Below are 25,997 nucleotides of genomic sequence, written 5' to 3' on the forward strand. Positions count from 1 at the left end.
AACTAATCCATTAAAAAAAAAATTACATACAAGGGGAAGAGTGGACACTTACTTAACTGACCAACTTCTTCCGGAAGGCAGATCCTGGGTGGTCTCACCCACATCATGGGTTAAACTGGATGCTCTGGGGTCAGTGGCTTTGGGATAGGCCCTTTCTGCCCCATCCCTGGGGCATGAAAGGGCAGTGGACCCAGTGAGGCCCCCAGCAGGGGAGCCAAGTGACCTCCGGGGGACGATTTCCAGCTCGGTTTTGAAGAGCACAGCGGGTGGCCCCGCTGAGAAGTCCTCGCTGCAGAGCTTGTCCAAGTCGGGCATGCTCAGGGCTCTCAGCTCCTGGAGCTTCGAGCGGGACAGAGGTGAGGCCTGCGTGTGACGCACCGAGGACTTGTTCCTCTTGGCGGGAGAGGCGGGGGTTGCGGTTGGGGCAGGGATGCCCGAAGGACCAGGTGGTCTCCTGGGGTCTGAGTCAGTGCCCTTGCTACGGGCATCTGCTGGGGTCTGCCGGGAGACAGTCAGTGTCATGCTGGACGGGGACTTGGTCATCGGGGGGACGACGGTGGCGGCTTCACCTTGGCTTTCGCTGCAGGAACTCAGGCTGCGTCTCAGTGACCTCGCCGTTGGGTCACTGAAGTGGCCAAGGGTCCCAGAAACCACGCTGCCGGACGACCGTCTCCCAATGGGAGGCTTGGAGCTCACTGACAAGGAGGAGGCGGCCCCGGCCTTGGCTGCGGGCCGGTCAGAGTGGGCTAGGTTCTCGAAAGACTTGATCCTCTGCTTCACAGAGAAAAAGGAGGTGGATTCATGGGGCCAGTTCTGTGGGGAGTAGTGATGTCTCCTGGTGACTGTGACTCTGTCTGTGAGCTGGCAGCTGGTTTCCTGGGTGGACAGGACATCTGCTTCGTCTGTTGTTGGAAGGTTCCCCGAAGTCTCCAGCAGGGGCTTTACGCTGTATATACCCTGCCCGTTAGCCAGGCTGAGAATGGCGCCTCTGGACGCCTTGGCCTCGAGGAGGCCCCCGCTGGTGCCAGGGATCTGGGCATCCCGAGGGGCGCGCCCTGGGCTCTGTGGGGCATGGCCCTCCCGGCCAAAAAGACTGGAGAACTGGGCCGGCATGGAGTAGGTCCTGGTCGCTGGCCTTGGCGTGAAGTAGGGATGATCGTCCAGCACTGGGCCCACTGGTGGGCTGTTCCTGGGCACCCCCAGGGCATCGGCCATTTGGCCGGGATCGGCCTTTCTAGCCAGCAGCTGCGGGGAGGAAGAGGAGGAGAGTCTTGCCAGGCTGATGGATCGCTGCTGCACTTCTAGCTCCACCTGGGAGACCCGGGTTGGGAGTGAGGACGGGTGGTTTGGGGAGGACTCCCCTGGCTGGTGACAGAGCCCAACCTCACTCTCCTCCTGATGGCTGCTCTGGGACAAGAGCCCACCCTGCGTGTCCCCTTCAGCCGGCATGTCACCACATGTGCTCTTTGGCATCCTTTCAGAAGGGATCTCAATGATTTTCAGCTGCTTGGTTCTTTCGGGAGGCCCACCGGCAATTATTTTGCTTCTTTTGTCACCAGTCACCCCGGGCAGGGCTGCTTCTGCTGTGGAGTCTGTTTGGCTGGACGGGAACCGCTCACCCTGCCCGGGAGTCGGGACCTCCCGCTTGCTGGCCACCATGGACGTGCCACCCCTCGGTGCCGTGGGACTTGCTGGCCCCGGGGATGCCAGGGGAGCCCTGCTCTCTGGACCACACTTGGGAGGGCTGGGGGCAGCCAGGCAGCCTCGGTTGGGTTCTGCAGGCACCGCCGGGTGGAGCCTACCGCACCCACCTTGCTCAGGAAGGGTCTTGGGGGTGGTCACGGGCGAAACAAACATCCTGATGCTTGAGTCAGATGCCGAGGGCTTCAGGGAGCCCGGGGTCCCAGGGGGCACCTTGCCCTCCACACTCTGGGGAGGCTGGGGGGCAGCTGCGGCAGTCGTGTCTGGTTCCTCGTGGCCGGCTGTGTGGCACCGGTGCGACGCCACCTTGGAAAGCATTTTGTGGGAGGCCTGGGGTGAGACGAGGGCTTTCTTGTGCTCTGAGCTGCCTGACTTCCCCGCGTGAACAGCCGGGGCCTCGGAGCTGACTTTGCCTTTGCTTCTGATGCTCAGTCTCTTCAGCTTAGGACCAGCTTTGGGTTTCTGACAGTTACTCAAAAGGGTTTCCACAGAATTCTTCCCAGGCAAGTCTTTATTCTCAAGGTCCAGCCGAGGAGGGGGACTATCTGGCACAGGCACCCCCTTCTTGTGGCTGAAGCTCGGCACCTGGGCCTTGGGGTCGGGGCTTCCGGCCAGCAGCGTGGACTGTTCCGTTTCAGTTTTGCTCTGTGGATGTGTCCCGTGGTTGTTCTTATTTATCTCTTTAAACCAGGCCATGAGGGGCCGCCGGGAGATGGCTTTTGGCTTTGGCAGCAAGTCCTCTGGGCCTTGACCTCTGGAGATATGCAGGTTTCCCAGAGCTGAGTCTCCGTTCTTGGGGACACATGCCCTGAAGGAGGCTTGGTTTTCAGCAGTATGAACATCTGTTTCTTGTTTCTCAGCTGGCGTCTTGTCATCCAAACGGTCACACTCCAAACCATTCACCATGTTAGGAGAACCGAGGGTGCCTGGGGAGCTGGGGACAGGCCTGGTACCTGGAGGAGGCTGGGTGGCTTCCCCAGAGTCCTCTTCACTCGGGGACCTGTGGTCTTGGGAGACCCTTGCATCCTCAGGTGGCTCTGCCTCCTGAGAACTCACGCCTGACAGAGGAGGAGGTGGCTGCGGAGGGGTGGAGGTGCCTGGCACGAAGCGGGCTGTGTGGCTCGCTTCTGCCCCCACCTGGCTCAGGGCTCCGTCCTTTGGTGGCAGGGCTGTGGAGAGGGCAGGGCAGGCAGCCACCCGGGCAGGAGCAAGGGCAGTGGCTAAGGGTCGATCGGGGGAGCCATCCGTGGAACAGATTTCCACTTGCTCCTCCTCGGACTCCGTCATGTCTCCCTTGTGAGAAGGCTCAGGAGGACGAGGACGAGGAGGGGACCAGCTGTCCCGGGTGGGAGCTCGCGGGGCTTCAGTGAGTGACTCGGGGTCTGAGGACGAGTCCTCCACATCCCCGTACATGGATGAGAGGGACACGGATGGCTCGGTGCTGTCGCCCAGGCCCGACAGTGAGGTGCTGTCTTCGTGGAGACTGCTGAGATTCCTAGAGTAGTTGCTCAGAAAGCTTTTGTTCACAGTAAAATGTCTGTCAGGATTGATGGAATCCAAAACCGAAGGCTGGCCGGCCCACTGAGGGGGAGGGGCTGGACCAGCCGCCCCGGGCCTCCTTGGGGCAGGGCTCGGACTCCCTGAGGCTGGCTGTGGCCCCTGGGCAGCCTGCTCTCTGCTCAGCTGGTCCCCTTTCCCGAGGGAGGGAAGTCTTGCTCCAGAGGCACCTGGTTCCACCAGGAGCCTGTCGATGTCCGTCACTGGGCAGCGCCCGTTCCCTCCGAGGCAGCCAGGCCCCAAGGGACCCCCACATGCCTCCTGGGCCTTGTCACTTGGCAATGGCAGGGTCGGGCCAGCCTGCAGGGGACTGGCAGACCCCGAGTCTGTTCCCTGGGGCAGAGCCGATCCCCGGAAGTTTCCAGGGACAAGGACCACTGAGGTTTGCAGAGCCTTGGCATGGTGACCCGGAACCCCCTCTTGGCTCTCCTCCCCGGACGTGAGGTCTCGTGGCAGCCCAGCACCAGTCAGAGGTGCCCCCTCAGCCGTGGGTCCTGCTCCCCTGGGGGTCGTTGCCTTCCAGGCGGCGCAGGGCAAGCTGGCGTTGGGAGCTGCTCTAATCTCATGGAGGTCAGGATGAGCCGTTGCCATTGTCCCTGGGGATGTGCTGTCCTCAGACTTGGGGATCCTGGGAGACTCTGGCCCTCCAGGGTCCTCAGGTCGCCTCGCTGGCCCTGTGTCCACTGAGGTCTGGCTGGGGTCAGGGTGAGCTGCCCCCTTCTGCCCTGGGGAAGGGAGAGGGTCTGGGGAGCCATCTGGTCCTGGGTGGAGAATAAAAAAAAAAAGTTGGAGTGGTGGGGGAGACACAGGGTGAAAGGTAAGAAAACTTCAATGAAAACAAGAGAAAACTGTAAACAGTCTCAATTTTTTGGTCTGTTTTAGAAAGACATCCCACAGCTTAAATGTAGGCCTGTTTTTGTCTCTAAAATTATAGAGTGCTCACATCGAATAAATACCACCGTACTTTAGAGGCTCTAAAATAACTCAGCATGGACGGCAGGAGGACCTCTGCCTCTGCCCTTTCTGGTTATTTATAAGGACAAGGGGACACCAGAAATCGTGCACTTGGGTTTCTGTACACCATCCACCCTCTGATGGCAAAAGCCACAGGAGTCAGTGGGCTGTTCTATTTGATTCCTTAGCTTGGGTTGATTCTGCAGTCAACTCAGTCCCCCGCAGATTACATGGGGGTTTAGCCTTGTGCCTTGGATTAGGAGTCACAGAGTAAAGTGAAAGAGTCCCAGCAGGGAACTTGAGGGACTGACTGCTCAGTGCAGGAGAGGAGGCTGATTCAGGCAGACACATGGAATGCTCCAGACATATGGAAGCCTGCCCTGTCCTTCGGCGTGTCCTGACCAGGGTCAGGGGTGTGGGAGATTGAGGAGGTTAGATTATCCCAGGAATCGGAGACAGAGGGCTGTTGGACTTGAGTGGGATTCTGGGGGCACATCTGGAACAGAAGCAAAGGAAGAGGAGAAAGGCAAGGAAGAAAAGGGAATCAAAGCAGAGAAGCCAGAGAGAGCGTGAACTCTCCGAGGCACAGGGACAGATGCCGCCTGCCTGGAAGTGAAGTCCCTCCACGTGCTGGGTCTGGAGAGCCACTCTGTCCTGGAGGCGGCTCCTCAAAAAGCCTGCACACGCGTGGGTTAGTCTGTCCACTTCTGGCACATGGCATCTTACAATAGGTGGGGGAATAGGCAGAAAAAAGAACATTAGATTTGCATTTCCTTATGAACCCTGGGTCTGAGTGAGGGTAGAGCAAAAACCTCAGTCACAATGAAAGTTTTTGCCTTGAGAGAGGTTATAGGCACTCTGCATTGCCCACGCAAGTCACCTTAACTGCATATGCCTTTCCCCCTGAAGTTCCTAGATCAGTAATTAAGAACTAGTAGCACTTGGCGCCGGAGAAGGCAATGGCACCACACTCCAGTACTCTTGCCTGGAGAATCCCATGGACGGAGGAGCCTGGTAGGCTTCAGTCCCTGGGGTCTCGAAGAGTCAGACACGACTGAGTGACTTCACTTTGACTTTTCACTTTCATGCATTGGAAAAGGAAATGGCAACCCACTCCAGTGTTCTTGCCTGGAGAATCCCAGGGACAGGGGAGCCTGGTGGGCTGCCTTCTCTGGGGTCGCACAGAGTCGGACATGACTGAAGTGACTTAGCAGCAGCACTTGGCGCTGTGCTAAGAGCTTCTTGTGCACTTCATTTCCTTCCTAACACTGTGACTGTCTGCACTGGAATGGTGGGGAAGTGAGGCCCAGAGTGGTAAGCAGCATATGCAGGGTCAGAGAGTTCATGGCCAGGGGTCTCCCCCAGGATGTGGACTCCACAGCTCACGCAGTTACCTAAACTCTGACAACATGGCCTCTGCAGAGACCACTCGACAACAAGACCGGTTCATCAGGATACCCACGGAGACCCGATACAACCTCCCCAGGTCCCTGTGGAAGGCCAGGGGCACCACAGATTCACATCCACAGCCTCCTTTCTTCTGCTCAATTTTCTTTTTTTAAACTTTTTATTTTGAATTGGAGTACAGCCAATTAACAATGTTGTAATGGTTTCAGGTGGACAGCAAAGGGACTCAGCCATACACATACATGGATCCATTCTCCCCCAAACTCCCCTCCCATCCAGGTTGCCACATAACATTGGGCAGAGTTCCCTGTGCTATACAGTAGGACTGTGTTGCTTATCCATTTTAAATATAGCGGTCAGTGTGTACCTGTCCATCCCATACTCCCTAACTATCTCTTCTCCCTGTCTTTCCCTCCAGCAACCGTAATCTGCTGAATCTTTTGAACTCCCTTCAGTATGACTTTCCCATTTCTGCTGGTGCCAACTAGGAGGCTTCTCCGGTGGCTCAGATGATAAAGAATCTGTCTGCAATACAGGAGACCCAAGTTTGATTCCTAGGTCAGGAAGATCCCCTAGAGAAGGGAATGGCAACCCACTCCAGTATTTTCGCTTGGGAAATCCCATGGAGAGGAGCCTGGCGGGCTACGGTCCATGGGTTCGCAGAGCTGGACACAACTGAGTGACTAAGCACGCACAGATGCTGGTGCCAGCTACAGGGAAAAGCAACAACGACAAAAGGAAGGGATGTGTGCCTGTTTTTCAGATTGATTCATTCGCTGAGCAAACCCTAAAATTTTGTTAGCGATTTGGCTTTTGTGCAAAGTGTGTAATGCAAAAAGGTTTTACTGATGGAGATTAAATTACATGGAAGCAGTCCATGATGTCACCTTTCAAAATATTCCTTCACTTGGAAAGCCCCCAAACGCCCAACGATGGAGAGCATACTAGCTCAATTATGGTGCCTTATGGGGGAGAAGGCCCAGCAGCCTTTACAACAGATGGCATGGGTGTAGAAGAACGTGGAGGGCCTGGTGCAGCTTCCTAACCAGGGTAGGTTACAGGTGTGCTGATAACCTGACTTAGGGTTAGGGTTAGTGCTGACGATGGCCTACTGGGGCCAGCACCAGTCAAACAGGCCTGGGAGCATTTTGCTGACCTCTCCAGGCTCCTCAGCTATTCTATAGATGCAATACATAAGAATTATTAATTCTTTACTTCTCAGTGGAGGTTTTTCCTGCCATTTTTCAGTACATTTGGTTTCACATAAACAGAGTGTTGAGTTTCTGAAGGGCAGGATATTCTTGTTTCATATTGTTCCTCATTCACTAAGGTACATGTCACAAAATGAGCAAAGGCTGGAGACTAGCTGAAGACAGAAACTCATGAACTCAGCCCCAGTGATCTAGTGAAGTTGTTAAATGCAGGTAGCTTTTATCACTAGCCTATGAAGATCTCTCTCCCTCAAAATTTTCCCCATATAACATTTTTATTAGTTAACTTCTACTCTCCCATCCTAAAGCTTAGTAAGTGATAGAATAATCTTACCTGTCCCGGGTTGCTGCCCCTGCTTGGATGTTGCTTCAGGTGGGTTCTCTGTAGGGTGGCTGGCAGCCGGGTGGGGCAGGGCACCACCTGGTCCACAGTCAGTGGGGACTCGTCCATCCCCGACGGACAGCTTGTCCAGAGATTCCTGGCACAAGGACAACTGTGAGTCACTGTTAAAGGCTTTCAGGGTTTTCTGCATCCTAATACATCACATACAGAGGAGAGCTGGTTTGGGAAAATTCAAGGAGCCCTGGACCAGAAGCCACAAGACCCAGATTCTGGGTTTAAGGTCCAACTAGAAATTTCATGGCCTTGTCACTCTTCCTAAGCTTTAAATTTAAGATGTGGGTGATTAGTAGTAGTGGTGCTGTTAGTCGCTCAGCTGTGTCTGACTCTTTGCGACCCCATGGACTGCAGCCCACCAGGCTCCTCCGTCCATGGGATTCTCCAGGCAAGAACACTGGAGTGGGGTGCCATTTCCTTCTCCAATGCATGAAAGTGAAAAGTGAAAGTGAAGTCGCTCAGTCCTGTCTGACTCTTCACAACCCCATGGACTGCAGCCTTCCAGGCTCCTCCATCCATGAGATTTTCCAGGCAAGAGTACTCGAGTGGGGTGCCATTGCCTTCTCTCCCGGGGTGATTAGGAAAAGGCAAATGAAAACCACAATGAGAGAGCATCTCAACCCCCTCAGGATGGCTTCAATCAAGAAGACTGAAATAACAGAAATAACGAGTGTTGCGGGGCTTGCCTGGTGGCTCAGTGGTAAAGAATCCACTTGCCAACACAGAAGACATGGGTATGACCCCTGGTCTGGGAAGATCCCACAGGCCACACAGCAACTGAGCCCACGCGCCACAACTACTGAGCCTGCGCTCCAGAGCCCGTGAGCACTAACTACTGAGCCCACACGCTGCAGCTATTGAGCCTGCCTGCCCTGGAGCCCACGCTCCTCAAGAAGAGGAGACACCACAATGAGAAGCCTGCACACTGCAACCAGAGAAAGCCAGGTGCAGCAAAAGACCCACCATAGCCAAAAAATGAAATAAATGAACAAATCTTTAAAAAAAAAAAAACAGCATGCAGCATACAAAAGGCTATATAGAGGTAAGGCATTATTGTTACACTATGCATTGTGATGTTCCAGAACAAAACCAGCTCATTTTGGCAGTCATGGAGAGGATGACTCTGCATAAATAAAGTTAGCATTTAACATTTTAAAAGTGTACTTTAGCCAAGCGTCAATTACTTCCTTTCTTCTAATACCTACTATGAAAGTTTTCTCTAAAATAGCCTTGCTAAAACGTTAAATCAGATTTATTTGATATTTACCCTCTGAGTGAAGGAGTCATAAAGTGGCCAAAAGGTGGCAGCAGAGGAAAGAGGTGAAACAGATTATCAACAACAAAAAAATCATTTAGTAAAATGTCAGTTATCTGCTGAGCGAACTCAACAGTGTTCAACTCAGTGAATTTACTAATAAGGCATAAGTGTGATATGAAAACAGTAGAAGAATCTGAAACTCAATAGAGGTAGTGACTGTCCAGCACTGTGAATACAGCAAGTGCCACTCGACTGTACACTTTAAAACGCTTTGTTGTTCAGTCGCTAAGTCATGTCCAACTTTTTGCGACCCCATGGACTGCAGCATGCCAGACTTCCACCAGGAGCCTGTCGATGTCCGTCACTGGACACGTTAGTATAGGAAAGCTATACTAACTTTATGTGAAGTGAATTTCATCTCAATTTTAAAAAGTACTAATAAAAAATTAAAAGACAATCTATTTTCCAAAACAAAAAGTCTCATTTTTTAAAGTTTCCAATTTAAAGGGTATATACATTATGGGCAATGCATTCAATTTTCTTTCCCACATAGTACAAATAAAATTTGGGAACCAGAAATTTTACAAGGAAAACTGAACTTCCTTACAAAAATTTTAAAAGGTGCTCAGAGTTCTTACTGAGAATACTAATTCACAATTATAAGACATTTTGTTTTAATAGATATAAATTATTATAAAAAAGATATTTGAGTAAAATCCATGATTTGGCTTTATATACTTATTTAACTTATATGCAGAGTGCATCATGAGAAATGCTGGGTTGGAAGAAGCACAAGCTGGAATCAAGATTGCTGGGAGAAATATCAATAACCTCAGATATGCAGATGACACCACCCTTATGGCAGAAAGTGAAGAGGAACTCAAAAGCCTCTTGATGAAAGTGAAAGAGGAGAGTGAAAAAGTTGGCTTAAAGCTCAACATTCAGAAAACGAAGATCATGGCATCCGGTCCCATCACTCCATGGGAAATAGATGGGGAAACAGTGGAAATAGTGTCAGACTTTATTTTTTTGGGCTCCAAAATCACTGCAGATGTTGACTGCAGCCATGAAATTAAAAGACGCTTACTCCTTGGAAGAAAAGTTATGACCAACCAAGATAGCATATTCAAAAGCAGAGACATTACCTTGCCAACAAACGTCCGTCTAGTCAAGGCTATGGTTTTTCCAGTGGTCATGTATGGATGTGAGAGTTGGACTGTGAAGAAAGCTGAGTGCTGAAGAATTGATGCTTTTGAACTGTGGTGTTGGAGAAGACTCTTGAGAGTCCCTTGGACTGCAAGGAGGTCCAACCAGTCCATCCTAAAGGAGACCAGTCCTGGGTGTTCATTGGAAGGACTGATGCTAAGGCTGAAACTCCAATACTTTCGCCACCTGATGTGAAGAGCTGACTCATTGGAAAAGACCCTGATGCTGGGAGGGACTGAGGGCAGGAGGAGAAGGGGACGACAGAGGATGAGATGGCTGGATGGTATCACCGACTCGATGGATGCGAGTCTGAGTGAACTCCAGGAGTGGGTGATGGACAGGGAGGCCTGGCGTGCTGCAATTCATGGGGTCACGAAGAGTCGGACACTACTGAGTGACTGAACTGAACTGAGTTATTCAAAATTTGTAATACCCTTAAAAGGAAGAGGTTTACCCATTAGCTGAACATGACATTTTAAAATACATTTACTAGTTGGAGGTAATAATAATTTTTAGAAGGAAAAAAAAAGGTGTATGTTTCTACTTTTTCTATAAGGTTAGAAACAAACCCTTCTGCTGAGATTAGTTTTTATGACTTTGTATGTTCTGCGTCTCTTCACATGTATTATATGTTTTACAAATCACTTGAAAACACATCTTTATAAATACAGGCATAAAAATTGCGCTTCACAGATACTGCATGGTTTACAGGTTGACGGTCTGTGACAACCCTGCACTGAACGGGTATGTTGGTGCCATTTTTCCAACAGCATTTGTTCACTTCCGTCATATTTTGTGCCTCTCATATTTTGGTATTTCTCACAATATCTTACATTTTTTCACTGTTACATTTGTTATGGTGATCTGTGATCTTTGATGTTACTGTTGCAAAAAGATTTATATTTCAACTGAAGGCTCAGAGAGTTAACAATTTTTACTAATAAAACATTTTTGAATTAAGGTATGTACATTGTTTTTGGAGACATAATGCTGTTGCACAATTAATAGACTCCAGTATCGTGTAAACGTAACTTTTATATGCACTGGGAAGCCAAACACTTGACTGACGTTATTGCGACATCCGCTTGATTGCAGTGCTCTGGAACCGAACCTGCATTATTTCAGAGGCATGCCTGGACAGCCTTATAAGGCATCTCAGATTCTCCGCTCTGAGTGAAAGTATTTATGCTGAAGAGACTAAATAATGTTTGTTTCTCTTACCCTCTCCTTGCTTAAGTGGAGGTATATTAAATTTTTTTTAAAAATGTGCAATTTGATATTCTGGTCCATTCTAACATACTGGTAAATAAGTAGAAACATCAACAATATTAACTTGCATTTACTGTGGTACGTTATACATTTCTCAGTGAATGCATGCCCATTACTTCATGTGATACAACAAGGGTAGGAGTAGCTATACATCATCACTGTGGGAAGTCTGAAAAAATAAGGATCAAGCAGAACCTTGACTGCCAGACATAAGCACTGTTAACCTGTATTTGATGGTCACCCTGACTGTGAGATGATCAGGGAAGATGGCAACATCCCTATTTTACAGTCCAGACAACTGTTGTTCAGAAAGATCAGTAACTTGGCGAGTTACTGCCCAAGTGACCACCAACTAGTCAGTGGAGAAGCTGGTCCCAGACCCAGGGGTTTCCTGCATCTGCCTGGCACTGCCTTTCCATCATCAACCAGAGGCCCCGTGTATGGGAAGAGAGGGATTATATCTTTCGGCCGCATGAGCTCATGACTCAACACTGAGGCACCTCCCCCCACCAATCTGGTGATATATTACTAGGCTCCCAAGCAGTTAGTGTGTTGAAATGAATGACTCTATTGAAAGATGATTCTCCAATCATTATCCTTTATTTCAGGCAGATTTCCTTATGCTTTAGAGCAGTGGTCCCCAACTTTTTTGGCACCGGGGACCAGTTTTGTGGAAGATAAGTTTTCTACAGACTGGTATGGGGGGTGGGTGTGGTTTCAGGATGATTCAAAAGGATGACATTTATTGTGTACTTTATTGCTGTTATTATTACATCAGATCATCAGGCACATCAGGCATTGGATCCTGGAGGTTGGGGACCCCTGCTTTATAGCATGCTCCACACTCATTCATACAAGACTCACTGGATCCCAAGTAACTAAGAAATCAGTTACCTTCTCCACAGCTCCTCCTGGCCGATAACCAGTCACAGTCACTTGGTTGGAACTATCCTGGACTTTCAAGTCAGCACCACATGGGTCACTGGCTCCATCGGTCAGCTGTGCTGCCTCTGTGCTGCTAGGCCTGGCCTCAGCCTCAGGCCTCTTGCGGTGTGGGCTGACCCTGGTCACGGGCTTGTGCCTGGACCCCAGGCTGTCATTCTGCTGGAGGGAACTGGAGCTGTCTGTGCTTGCTGGACCCTGGGTGCCTGTCCCAGCTCTGCACTCCAGTTTGGGCGAGCTCCTCGATCCTGACAGTTCCTTCCTCCCTGAGCAGCCAGGGCTACCCTTGGGGGCCTCTGATGGGACCAGCAGGCTGGGTGCATGGGAAAGGGGGTCCCGCACGCCTCCTGGGAGGCTCTCCTGGAAGTCCAGCGAGCTGCCGAGGAGAGGCACCGAGGAGGCCTTGCTGACCAGTGTTTTCTTGGGGTGTTCCTCTCGGTTGATACCTGTGACCTTGGAAGAGGCTGTTGAAACACGTGTAGAGTCGTCCTCTGTCAGCGGCCTGCTGGGACCTGAGAGGGTCCCTGGGAGGGAAATACAGTCGCCTTCGCCATCAAACTCTTCCTCATCGCTGGCGTCGTCATCAGAGCAGCCCACCCTCCTCTGGCGGAGGAGGGGGTTCCGGAGGACCTCTGGGCTCCCAGGAAGACTGGCTTGCCTGGCAATTGTCACCTGCTTGTGGAAGAGCCCAGAGGTCCGTTGGCTTCCAAGAGACACAAGGCTGTTGGCCCTGGCTTTTCCTGGCTCCTTGTGAGCTGCTGGAGTTGGAAGAAGAAAAGTCAAGTGAAACAGCTTTCGATCTGGTGTGGTCTTTTAATCTAACCCCCCCGAGCATTTCCACGTTCACAGATGCCAGGTACACCTTCCGGCCACTGGTCACTAGGCATAAACGACAGTTTCTTGGGATCTGCTTACAGTGAGAGCCAACTTTCTTCTCTCCTCTGCCTACTGTTTTTTCATTTTTTTTTTTTTAAACTTAACCTCTGGATTGTTCAACTTACACATGTGTGTTGCCTAGAGACAGAAGTGTGTAACTTGTCAACATCCATGATATCTAACACGTTACTGGGTTCAAATACTCCCCAGGGAAGGATGCCCTGGGATCAACGAGTCCCGCACACCTGGGCCTTCTTATCATCTGAGGTCCTTCCTTCACAGGCAGGAGAGAGGTGGGCTTGATTAATGGGCGCGTGAGCTCCGAGAGCGTGGTGAGCTGAAGCCTGAGACTACATATCATTTATAAACTGCAACCTGGGAAGGGAAGGAAGGCGTGGGAGCTCTGCAAACTCTTCGCATCTCGTTAAACATAGTGAAAAATTACACGTGCTTCCGCCTTAGAGCGTTTCTATCAGAGCCTGGAGGAAGCACGTGGGCTGCTCCAAACGAGCTAGACAGGTTCTTGTCTGCCTCGTCTGAGACAGGGGATTTTCTTATTCAGACATTAGAAATGAGCAAAAGGAAACCACACTGGTGGGAGTGAGGAGTCAATGCAGTTCACATCAGGTCATTATTTCAGATTATACTGAGAAAATAATCAATGAGGTCTTTTTTTTAAAAAAAAAGTAAAACCCATATGATAACATCTGTCTCATACATTCTAAATCATTCACTCACTGCCTTCTAAAAAGAATTAGGTTTAGGGTCTAGTGAAGAATTTGGTTAGGATTCCCCTGAAATATAAGGCCATCAGGTTATCAGCCACAATTCGATGCCACAAATTCCAAGACTACACCGTGTAAATAGCATCCCAAGGTGGGGGCAGTTTAGCTTTCCACACTTGGGGTACAGACCGTGCACCCAGCCTGTTGACTGCAGGAGTGGGGAGGCCGGTCACCAGGAGTGCACTGCACTTCCCAAAATCAAACTCTGCCTTTAGTCAGGGTAGAAAGGTGGCTCCTACTCAACCATGGGTGTGGGCTCCAGTTCTCTTTCCGTACCCCAGCACCGTGATGTGTAAACCAACGCATCATGGAGTCAGAAGAGTCAGGGCTTACGGGATGTGCCGGGGGGCTCCGCGGAGCTGCTGCTGCCACCGCTCCCTGGAGGGTCCTCGTCTTCAGAGCCGGCCACCATGAAGTCAGACAGTGGGCCTGGGGCATCGTGAGCAAAGTACTGGGAGAGTTCAGATTCAGAAATCAGGGAGTCCTGTTGAAGAAGGCAGTGCTAGATGAGGAAGATGCGCCAGCGTGGATTATTTTAAATAGTAATTGTGTCCCATCTTCCTGAAAGCACTTTGTTCTCATCTGCGGTCACTCAAAACAGCTGTGATAGTAAACGCCCACCTCCATTTACTTTAGGATCACTAAATTAAACAATGAATGAATTAAAAGGCAACTGCTGCCAGACAATGTTTTTAAGAAATACGTTTTTGGCTGCGATCAGAAAAACCACAGCAGCAATGCATCAGCTATCCCAGGAAGAAGACTGGGGGAGGAGATAGGAGGAGGAATGGAATTCCAAGCCACTGGTTCAGCCTACTGATGAAACAACAAAACAGGCGAGTTTGACTCTTGTTCTCTAATCCACTGGGTTTTCGAAACAGCCAGCTAAGAAAGATTCCTTAAAGTTGCAGATGCCCTCCCCAACCTGGCCCAGACCCCTTTATTTTAAAAAAGGGGGGGGCAGTTATTTTTCAAACTGTAGCTCAGTTCTTTTATTTTGTTGTTTTGTTCTTTTCCTGGATGAATATTTAATAAAAGAAACTGCCATTTATACATTTGTTCTCAAATGGACATTTTTGCTGTTTGCTGTGTAAAATGGCCAAGATGACTCATGGGCAGAAGTACAGGTTGGATGCTATGGTTTGATTTATGGGCTCCAGAACAAAGGTCTGTCTAGTCAAAGCTCTGGTTTTTCCAGTAGTCATGTACAGATGTGAGAGCTGGACTATAAAGAAAACTGAGTGCCAAAGAATTGGCTTTTGAATTGTAGTGTTGGAGAAGACTCTTGAGAGTCCTTTGGACAGCAAGGAGATCCAACCAGTCCATCCTAAAGGAGATCAGTCCTGGGTGTTCATTGGAAGGACTGATGCTGAAGCTTAAACTCCAATACTCTGGCCACCTGATGCGAAGAACTGACTCATTTGAAAAGACCCTGATGCTGGGAAAGATTGAAGGAGAAGGGGATGACAGAGGATGAGATGGTTGGATGGCATCACTGACTCAATGGACATGAGTTTGAGTAGGCTCCAGGAGTTGGTGATAGACAGGGAAGCCTGGCATGCTGCAGTCTATGGGGCTGCAAAGAGTTGGACACAACTGAGTGACTGAACTGAACTGAACCAGTACAGCAAGTCAACAAAGTGCCTTTTCTTGACTCACCTTTTTTGCAAAAGAAGGACTCTTCAAGGGGGTACCTGTTGGGGAAAAGTTTACCATACTGTAAAACAATGAAGCTCAAATCCTTACAAATAGGCTCACCTTCTTAACAGGAAAAGGAGGAGCCAGACATATTAAACAAAACTCTCTCTGCTCAATAGGCACGGAGGGACCACATGTGTGGGAATGGACGTGCATGCAGTCTATTGGGTACCCGTCCCACCTCCCAAGATTCTTCTCAAGCTTCAAGCCCTCATATGCTACTGACTCCATGGTGATCCTATTAATAGTTGGAAGTAACTTCCTCTGCATTTCAGAAGTATTTTATACTGCCCACATACCAATTTCCATATGCATAATATAATTTAATTACAAGTGGATGCCTGTTCTCTTCTTCTTCGACTATTTACCTATCACTGATCGGGCCCTGCAGGGCTTAGCAACTAGGATCTAGGAAGTGTTCAGTGACATTTGATAAATGGATTGAAGGATGAATGAAGAAAGGAACAGCACTCAAAAAACTCATGAAAGAAAGAGGGAGAGGGCTGAATATCTATCTTAGTTTTTAGTTGAAGGACAAAAAGACTCAGCATGGAGATTTTAAATTATATTCCATGAGCAAAAAGATTTTGAGTTTAAGGATCATAGCTTAGTAAAATCTTTTATAAATGACTAAGTGAATATATTGGGATTATGAGAGGACAGCCTTCAGGCAGTTCAGGAGAATGAGTGAGTTGAATAAAGAGTCCATTATGGCTGTGCCCACTTTCAATATATTAATTATGGATGCAAATAATTAGGGTGCTTCTTGGTTGCCAAAAAACCGTATGCCTTCCTTTTCCTTTGACAACCAATAACTCATGTCTCAGTTTCCTCCTGACATCAGTCTTAATATCAGTAATATCTCGAGTTCAGATACATCAGCAGAGTCCCTTGAGGTTCCCACTCTACAGGAAACATTACTTTTCCAACTTGGTGCAAAGTTTCATGTTTTAAATTCATGCGAAATTCTTACTAGGGCAATCCTCCTATGACTGAACTTTCCACTTAAGAAGGAGGAAAATCATGATTTTTGCAGCCTGTTACCTTTCAGTTGAAACTTTTAATTCATATAAAGAAACTCCAGGTTTTTGGCTGGATTGTACCTGGTGCCTACCAAAACAACTGGTAATTTAGTAGCGTTTCATTTCTACTTGGAATGAAGTAGAATTCATGTTCTACTTAACATGAATTGTACATAAACACCTGAAATGCTAACTCATTTTTGCAAATTATCTTAAAGCAGTAGAAAAAGCGTGCATGGCTGGAACTTTAATACAGCACGTTAAATAACTGTAGAAATCAAAAGCAGCCGCTATGGGAAAGCATGGAATCTCTTTGACAGCTACTTCTGCCAAACCCGGTAATTACCAAGACTCCAATCATACTGCGCAGGGGAGTGCCCCCGGGGGGAACGTAATGAGAGACTCTTCTGAATGTTGAATGAAGATGTGCAGTTACAGTACCTAAGCCAGGAGAGGAACTGGCCTCTTTGCTCTCCTGATAAGTGCTGCGTGCTATCACTTCATCCATTTCCTGCTCGGAAACCTGATTGTCAGCAGAAAGCACAAATTAGACGGTTTTATTTATTTATTTTTCCCCAATAAAAGTAGCTAGGACCAGAGTCAGAGGCTGGAGCTCAGATAAAGAGGAAAATTGCAAGCCCAAAGACTATGACCACCCTCTGAAGCAATAAACCAGGGCATATGCGTAGTTATTATATTCATTAACAGCTGGGTTAATGGACTGCTCCAAACACTGGATTCAAAACCAGACCTTCAGCTGATACCCGAGCTCATGAAGCAAAGCATTCATTGCTAGTTACCAACAACATGGCTGACTTGTGCCTCTCTCTAGAACACTCACTTCTCATTCTTTTTTTTCCTAAGCTTAAACAATTTCAAACTTACATAAAATTTGCAAGAATAGCACCAGGATAGTATACTCTTCAACTATACTCACTTTTTTTTTTTTCAACATTCCACATTCACACTTGTACTTTATCTTCTCACACACACACAACTTTTTACTAAACCATTTGGGAGTTAGTTCCAGACATCATGACCCTTCACCTGTAAATAATTTAGTAAGTATCTCCTGAAAACAAGGACATTCTCTTAAATAATCTTGGTACTATTATCAAGTTCAGCAAATTTAACATTGATAAAAATGATGGTCGAATTTCACATCCCTAGGACTATTCTTCAGAAATGCTTCTCAAAGTGTGTCTTGAGGCTGGAAATAACTCACAGAAAGTTTGATGCCAGCCTGGGATGAGATAAGGGTTTTCCCTGAGAATGCAAATCAGTACTCAGCTGCTTTCATCAACATCTCGAGAGGTTTAAATGTCAAATGAAGTAAATAGTGTGCACAGTGATGTGACCGATTTATATTCCGGAGCAAGCTCCTTATCTGCGATGGGCCTTAGCGGCCCGTCACCAACTTCTCTGCCCAGTCACGCTTTAGAGAAAAGGTTTTTTGGGGGGAGGGGTGTGTATCAGGCAACCTAGAATTCAAAATCCTGTACTCATGTCTATTTATTCTCCTTTATATGTCTATTTATAATCCAAAATAATTCTGAGCCTTTGTCTTTCATGATATTGATAATCTGAAAGACACTAGGCCAATCCAAACCATCAGTTACAAGCTGTCCTATAGTTCCTTCATGCTTAGATTTAGGTGATGCCTTTGGGGGCAGAAAAACTACAGAATTATAAAAACTGTTTCTTTTGCGGTATATCACAGGATCAGGGTATTTCGTAACTGATGATAACTGACCACTTGTTTAGGGTTTCGCCAGATTTCTCCACAGGATTTGTTGTGTTGTTGCCATTAATGAGTAATCTGGCAGGAGACAGTTTGAGGCTGTTTTATCCTGCTTCCCAATATATTTCCACTCAATGGTTTTAGCATCATTCATAGTCTTGCTGAATCAGTTATTATAATGAAGTTTTCAAAAATAGTGAATTTATAATTCTCTTTTCCTTCCATATTTTTTGGTGGCATGGTAAACTCATGGATTCCTCCATGCCCCCCTCCCACTCCACCAACAGTTGTTATCCATAACTGTCATTATTCATGGAAGATTTTTATTTGTTTAATTTTTCTTAATTTTTTTTTTTTGACTGTGCCACATGGCATGCGGGATCTTAGTTCCCCAACCAGGGACTGAACCTATACCTTCTGCAGTGGAAGCACGGAGTCTTAACCAATGGACCGCCAGGGAAGTCCTTCATGGGAAGGTTTTTAAAAAGCCTGATACGTGATAAACTATGAGATATTTAAAAAGCAACTACAGGACTTATATAGTTTTTTTTAAAAGGTAAGAATATTTTAAATGTAGGACAGTAATTCTGTGTATTAAAATAGCATTTATAATAAATAATATTTGGATAAGCACAGCAATCTGCCTTAAGTAAATGAACATTTCTATACAGGATTCAGCATTATACTTTAACCTAACACATCAACCATCATCACGTCAGGGACTTTGTGTAATAATTTCTAATCGTCTTCACAGGAAATAAAACGTGTACACACTCGCATGCAGACAAACACGCATGCTCCCACACATATCTTCATAAACCAAAAAGTAATTCTGTATAAATGAGCCATTAAAAATGGCTGCAGACTTTTCTTGACCTTAGACTTTGAATATTTGCAATTATTTTTGAGTGGGAGAAAAATGGTTGGGGTTTAAAACAAGTGAAAGATTTCCTGGATAACTCTAAATCATGCTAAAAGCCCCAGTATCAATTAATAATGGACCTCTATTACTTTCTCCTACTTAACGTCAGCTAGAATCTGCCACACGGGCAGGTCCAAATCTTAGCTTGTCTAAACCTGGAGGGTTTGAATATTCCAATTGGGCGGCCACTGCTTCAGTCATTATGAGAAACAGAAGAGAAGAAAATCCTCGTGGTATTTCTCTTGGAACAGCATGAAAACTAAGAAGCACATACATTTAGTATCAAAATGTACCATTGGCATGAGATGTTGGGATAAGTGGTGCAAAAATACATTAAATGTAAAATGGAATCTTGACCAAAAGGAAAATATAGTATGATGTTACAACTAAGAACACGATGTTTACCTAGGAGGAAACATGAAATCCAGTCAAACAAATACTGAAATTTGGTTTCTTCTCTATCTCCAGCACCATCCTGACGACCATTTTACCACGGCTAGAAACATGAGTCAACCCATATATTCCACGGAATCATAGACCACCAGTAGACCAGGACTGTTTTGCTTTGCGCTGGAATGCCATTTCGATGTTTGATTGTACTGGCAAATTAGGCAGATGCTTTGGGGTAAGATTAGGCTGACCAACAAATCATGACTTGTGTGAGGTTGGAATGGATTTTGAAGTCAGAGATGCCTTGAAGCCAACAGACTGCAAACCATGGAGAACTTAATTTTCTCTAATGTTGCTGAGGGATGGGCTGGGTCAGCAGCCACGGCTTGCTGGACTGCTTCCTAAGGTGAGAGCAGTGTGGCCACGAGGGTGGTGGAATCCAAGGGAGAACCCTGGAGGGAGGAGTTGAGACTGTGAGTTAAAAGTGTCCCAGAGAGAGCTCAGGGGACGGCAGGGGGACACAGTAGAGCAGATTCCCAGGCAAAGGCAGGACTACAGAACAGAAGGGAGAAACAGAGAAAAAAATAGGAAAAGGTGGAAGCGGGACTTGATTTTCTATAAATGATATTTATTCAAGTAGCTTTTATGTAAGACAATTTTAAGAATGCTTGTAGGAGTTTCCTGGGTGATCCAGTGGTTGGGACCTCACCTTCTGGTGTTGGGGAAGGTGTGTGTGGGTAGGTTGGATCCCTGGTCGGGGTGCTAAGATTCCACATGCCTCTGGGCGGAAAAAACAGAAGCAATATTGTAACTACTTCAGTAAGACTTAAAAAAAAAAATGCTTGAAGACAAGAGAAAACAACCCGGGAGTGGGGGTGGGGGAAGTAGCGGGGCTGAGTTTGAATCAGCAATCAAGGTCCAAGGAGGTTGACTGACAGCTCTGTCCCAAATCAAGGCAGAGAGTCACACCTTTGCAGTGGTTATTTGTATAGGGGAAACCGGACGGTCAGGGCTTCCCAGGTAGCGCTAGTGGTAAAGGACCTGCCGCCAACGCAAGAGATCAGAGACATGGGTTTGATCCTCGGGTTGGGAAGGTCCCCTGAAGGAGTGCACAGCAACCCACTCTAATGTTCTTGCCTGGAGAATCTCATGGACAGAGGAGCCTGGTGGGCTACAATCCATGGGGTTGCAAAGGGTCAGACATGGCTCAAGTGACTCAGCATGCGCAGCATGCAACTGGACGAATAACAAGTGAACACTGCTGAGACAGTGAAAATGACCCCCTAAAGTTACCGCACTGAAGAAATCTCAGAAGCGCCACATGGGAGAACCTGCCAGGTATCCTGGTACAAACTTCTTACTTGTAAACTAGCATAAGAGTCCATCCAGTATAGCAGCCTGGGACCATTCAGGACGTAAGCAAATAACTCTACAAATAATACAAAGTGGACAGTAGCTACATGCCAGGCATGGGAAGAGTTGATGGTCTAAATGGGCATTCTGAGTTGTTGAAAGGTCAGACTTTATAGGGGTGAGAAAAAAAGATTACCATGTTGGAGACAAGCTGATTTTAAGAATTTTACCTGGAGTACTCAAAAACAACTAAAAACAGCTTTCAAAATGGGTTGAGTTGAACTTGCTAAAGTGTCCTGTGGTTAGCTTAAAAAATTAAAAGCAGTCGTCTAAGTAGAAGAGATACAACCAAGTAAACAGCATGCATGCATGCTAAATCACTTTAGTCATGTCCAACTCTGCAACTCCACAGACTGAAGCCCACCAGGCTCCTCTGTCCTTGAGATTTCCCAGGCAAGGATACTGGAGTGGGTTGCCATTACCTTCTCCAAAGTAAACAGCAGAGGTCCCCAATACACGGGCTATGATTATCTGCAAGTTAGTGTGGCGGAACAGTGTGATACTGATGCTGGAAGAAAATTAGTGGGCTCTTAAGCATTAATCACACAAGTATTTGGCTCAGGTCAAGGATGGCCTAGACAGAGCATCAACTTCAATACTTTCTGATTTTCTGGATGCAGAAACCTGAAAAGGCTAAGTGTCTCACCAGAGATCGAACAGCCAGCAGGGGTTACTCAGAACTCTACCTTCCATACTTAGCACTCCCACCTTCCACTAACTTTAAATTCACCAATAATACCGTCAACATTTTCTAATAAAATGTTCTGAGTGCGAAGATGAAGTCCAGATCAATAATTCATTTCCCAAGTGTTATCAGTTACCTTGGTCACTGGGTGGCCACAGGCTGATTCCCGTCCCCAGCTGGGTGAATGGTCTTATCAAAGCGTCTGCATGGTCATAGGAACACGTGTGCCACTGCTACTGGACAAACAGCTGTCTTCCCATACTTAGGACAGTGTGAGATACTTCACCTTTGGATTAGGGTGCCGGCCGATGACCAGGCGAACGGGTCCTGGGGGGCATTTGCTCAAGATGGAGTGGACTTTGCTTAAAGCAGCATGGCGGACGTTGACAGAGTTCACTTCCAGGATTTGATCTCCGCGGCTAGGGAGGACAACATGATCAACTCTCTGCGGTAACAGTTAGTTTTTCACAAGACTTCCTTCTGGGAGTGGTTTATATAATACGAAATCTTTTCTGAATACTTTTAAGAAGCAAATGATATCCTTGCATCTTTGCATACGGATAAAAAAGCAAAACCCTCATAAACACATTAGGTTTTAAACTGACAAAGACCATTATGGGTATCTACCTGCATTTTCAGAAGTAGTAAAGTTGATAATAAGTAAATTGATAATAAAGACAACAATGAAGGTTACTATTACTCCAACATGTATTGTAAGCCAAGGACTATAAAAAGAAATTTATGCAACAATGCTTTGACTAGGTATTATTATTCCTGTTATGTAGATAAGGCCACGGGCTCAGAGAGGTCACCCAGATGTCACACACTGCTGAACTCAGGTTTGCCTACCTTTTGCTCATCAAGTGATAGTCCCTCGACCACCACCAGTTTCTTTTTCCCTACCATATTGAAATGATTATTGTAATATAATTTAAGAAGGAAATATCTGAAGCTCAAAGGTTACCCAATAATTTGTAAAAATGTTTCAGATTTGAACAAATGAGAAATTGGGGACAAGATGCCCATTTTGACTTGAAATTATAGAGAGAGAACTCAGTATGAGAAAACAAAGAGTCTTTATGTGGGGTTTGAAGAATGGTCATTTGGCAGGCTCCAGACATATGGAACCATTCAAGAAAGAAACATCATCTTGGGATGTCATTAAAGGATTTTTTTCCTTGGGTTCTAAAAGTATATTTTCTTTAATGTACTTTGGATGATTTGCTCAATTTTTTTTGATATGGAAATTCACTCTGATGATTAACTAAAAACATAATATAATCTATTAACAGGGCCTCAAAATGGCAACCTCAAGGAATGTCATTTTGATAATTCCTCAACTGCTCAAGGACTTAAAAACTTAGAGGGGAGAAAGATGATACTGTTTGCACAGAGTGCTTCATAAAATACGTGTACATTCTTGTGAAGTTTAGGTGGGCACAGACCCACTGCAATTACTATATAATAGGACACCGAAACCTCTCTTGTATAAACAGAATACCCAAGCTACAACTCAACTAGCCGAACTGAGAAATCAGACACGCAGTGATTTCAGACAGTAAGCATCTAGACATCACGTCTCAAAAAGGAATGGAACAACAGGAAAGGTTCAGGAGATTGTACTTAATAATAAAGGCCTCCTGTTCAAGGGCATGATCTTAGGACTCTCTTGTATCCAGTGATTCTGAACCATTGTGAGTAGTTCCCAGCAGCTTATACGAATTCTATATAAATGTATATGAAAGTGAAAGAAAATATTTGGATAATTCTAGGTATCTACATAGACTTGTATTGTGTCAAGTTTCTGAAACTGAACTTCTGAGTCCAAACAGAACAGAACTGGTGGGGAAAGCCAAGATCTGGAATTCTTGAACCAAATTTCATCTATCTTTTCATCTTTGGAGATGCTTTTGATTGTAATTCTGGCTACATGACCGCAAAATAATATAAACATTTAGAATTTCACAAGGGAATGTAACAGGGCAGGTATCTTATGTATGTATTCATATATTCACAAACCCACCAGAACTCTAAAACTCTCAGGTTTACAACCAACCTCAGATTGCTCTCCATCTTGGCCACTGATCCTGGGGCAAGGCTGTGAATGTAGATGCCTGGAGGGCTGTTTTCTAAGGCCAAGCAGCAGGCACCGATGCCTAAGCCAACTCTGGGCTCTGTGGGAGGCATCATCGAAAGAAAACAAAATCAAAAGAAAGAAAGAAAAGGAGTATCAATAATTTGAAACTGCATTAATGCATACTTTGACCAATAACCACTTATTTTTAGACAAGACTTAGGATATAAATTTTACTTTTCTTTGTCAATGTGAGCCAAGTTCTTTTAATGAAATGAGTCTATAGCAGAACCAGGGGCTAACTATGGACTGTGAATTATTTGATGCTCCATTCTCTTCTTAGTCTGAAGGATCTCCTTGAATCTGTTTTTGGAAATAGGCAGAGTCCCAATAACATTTTCTATTCTGGATATACAACTTCAGGCTTTCTTTTGCCTTCCATTGATTTCTAGGTTGTTCAGTTGTTCATCATATTTCTACCACTGGAGGCAAAGATTAAAAGAAGTAGGATTTGGTGTTACCCAGGATTTTTAGTTACTGGTGTTAGCTATATTCTTAGCTATATTGTTTCTTCTTGAAAATGTTATCTTAGCCTTAGACTTCAGCTAGTCAGTGATGTTTTTAACATGAGTCTCTGACACACAGTGATTCATCCAGAGAGAGCTTTAAAAAACTGTGCTACGGGGAACTTTCCTTCACTTTAGTGAAGTGACTAAGATCTCTCCTTTTGATCCTGCTGCCCATTTAGAGAATGCCATATGTTGTTGGTAGCAGAATGTTCCAAAGAAGCAATTCATGGAAAAAGACATATAAAAAAAAAATGAACCTAAGAACAGATTACAAATTATGATTTGAGAGAATGCAACGAAATGAGGACAAGCTGGTATCACCTTTGTTGAGGGTTACTTCCATGACGATTCTGTCCTTGGGTCCGGGGGCCTTCCGACCCAGGGACGAACTGCCTTCATCACTGCCCACCGCTGAGGTTCCCCCGCTGGCATTGAAGTTTGGGGAGCTTGATCTGCTCATGTGTGTGGGTGTGGAGCAGGGTGTGAGACTTGGGCTCAGTAACTTGGTGCGTACCGTTAAGACAAACAATCCACTCCGGATTTGCTGAGAAAACAGGAAGAAGGGCTAAAACATTCAGGTTGTCCTTTTATCAAATGATGGGGAAAAAAAAAAATCACCAAACCCAAACCAGAATGAAATAAAGAAAAACAAAGATTATGATAAAGGAGGTCCATAAGAATGTCCTTACCTTAAAGGTATGAATGGCTTCTTGAAATGTCAAGCCCTTGATTGGTATTCCATTTACATCTAGGATTTCATCCCCTAGTGACCAAATTTGAGAATTACATTAACATCAAGCTTTAGTTTACTGGAATCTAACTGCTTGCTGTTGCTGCTGCTACTGCTAAGTCACTTCAGTCGTGTCTGACTCTGTGCGACCCCATAGACGGCAGCCCACCAGGCTCCCCCATCCCTGGGATTCTCCAGGCAAGAACACTGGAGTGGGTTGCCATTTCCTTCTCCAATGCATGAAAGTGAAAAGTGAAAGTGAAGTCGCTCAGTCGTGTCTGACTCTTCGCGACCCCATGGACTGCAGCCCACCAGGCTCCTCCATCCATGGGATTTTCCAGGCAAGAGTACTGGAGTAGGGTGCCATCACCTTCTCCGATCTAACTGCTTGGTCAGTATTAAATAAAATACCATAAAGTCCCTGATTTACAGCTCTTTAAGGTGAATTTTATTGTTCCAATCTACTCTCATTAGCTTAGCTCCAAGGACTGTCACAAAAAATGGGTCAATAAATGGCACTGCATGTTGTCCTGCAGTAATTCTTTATTTTCACCTTTATTTAAAACAACTGTGGGAAGCATCAAGATCTTACTCTCCTGCCACTACCAAGTCTGATAACACATGTTCTACATTTAGAAATCAAACTACAAAGACTGAATTCCTACCCTTTTCTTACAGTCTTTGGTTTACAACTTAAACCCACTGGTGGTGAAGCACAAACACCCATAACATGTGCGAAGCCAAGCCTATATTTTCAGAAAGACATGGTGTGTGAAAAGTGGCTTCAATGATTGAGACAAGGAAACACATGAGATATTCTTCAGGAATGGCAGCCTCACATCTACATGCAGCCCCACAGTCGAGATGCTTGGTTTTAATGCTGTTCAAGGTTCTCAGTCAGTAAGCTGGCAAGTTATTATACACTTCTATCTAAGAGATTGTTGTAAACTAATATCAAATTTCTTTCTCTCTCTCTTGCTCTCGTTCTCTTTCTCTCTCAAACTATCCTGAACTCATCTTCAACTCCAAGAAGGCACAGTCAGGTCATTTTTCAAGTTGTTGATAGTGTCTGCTGGGAACCTAATAGAGCTTGGACATTCTCTTGACTTAAAGCTGGTTTCTGGCTTTGGACTCCTGTGTCATGGTCTATTTTTTGGAGTAACAGTTCATCAGAAACACCACAAAGGTGC

General features: G+C 46.2%; 1 protein-coding gene across 7 annotated transcripts in view; it reads right to left on the reverse strand.

Moving 5' to 3' along the window:
• The window catches only part of PDZD2 (PDZ domain containing 2), a 410,583-nt gene that overhangs the window by 15,311 nt on the left and 369,275 nt on the right, over positions 1–25,997 (reverse strand). For all 7 annotated transcript variants that reach the window (XM_060400557.1, XM_027980140.3, XM_027980139.3 and 4 more), the window contains 10 exons: positions 24,767–24,840; positions 24,399–24,621; positions 23,491–23,608; positions 21,721–21,853; positions 16,725–16,806; positions 15,223–15,257; positions 13,897–14,047; positions 11,855–12,660; positions 7,165–7,309; positions 53–4,019 (listed from right to left, as the gene is read on the reverse strand). In XM_060400557.1, the coding sequence (XP_060256540.1) occupies positions 53–4,019; positions 7,165–7,309; positions 11,855–12,660; positions 13,897–14,047; positions 15,223–15,257; positions 16,725–16,806; positions 21,721–21,853; positions 23,491–23,608; positions 24,399–24,621; positions 24,767–24,840 (5,734 nt within the window). The remainder of the gene's footprint in view (positions 1–52; positions 4,020–7,164; positions 7,310–11,854; positions 12,661–13,896; positions 14,048–15,222; positions 15,258–16,724; positions 16,807–21,720; positions 21,854–23,490; positions 23,609–24,398; positions 24,622–24,766; positions 24,841–25,997) is intronic.

The sequence above is a fragment of the Ovis aries genome, chromosome 16 (genome assembly GCF_016772045.2).
Source record: "Ovis aries strain OAR_USU_Benz2616 breed Rambouillet chromosome 16, ARS-UI_Ramb_v3.0, whole genome shotgun sequence".
NCBI classification, from domain to species: domain Eukaryota; kingdom Metazoa; phylum Chordata; class Mammalia; order Artiodactyla; family Bovidae; genus Ovis; species Ovis aries.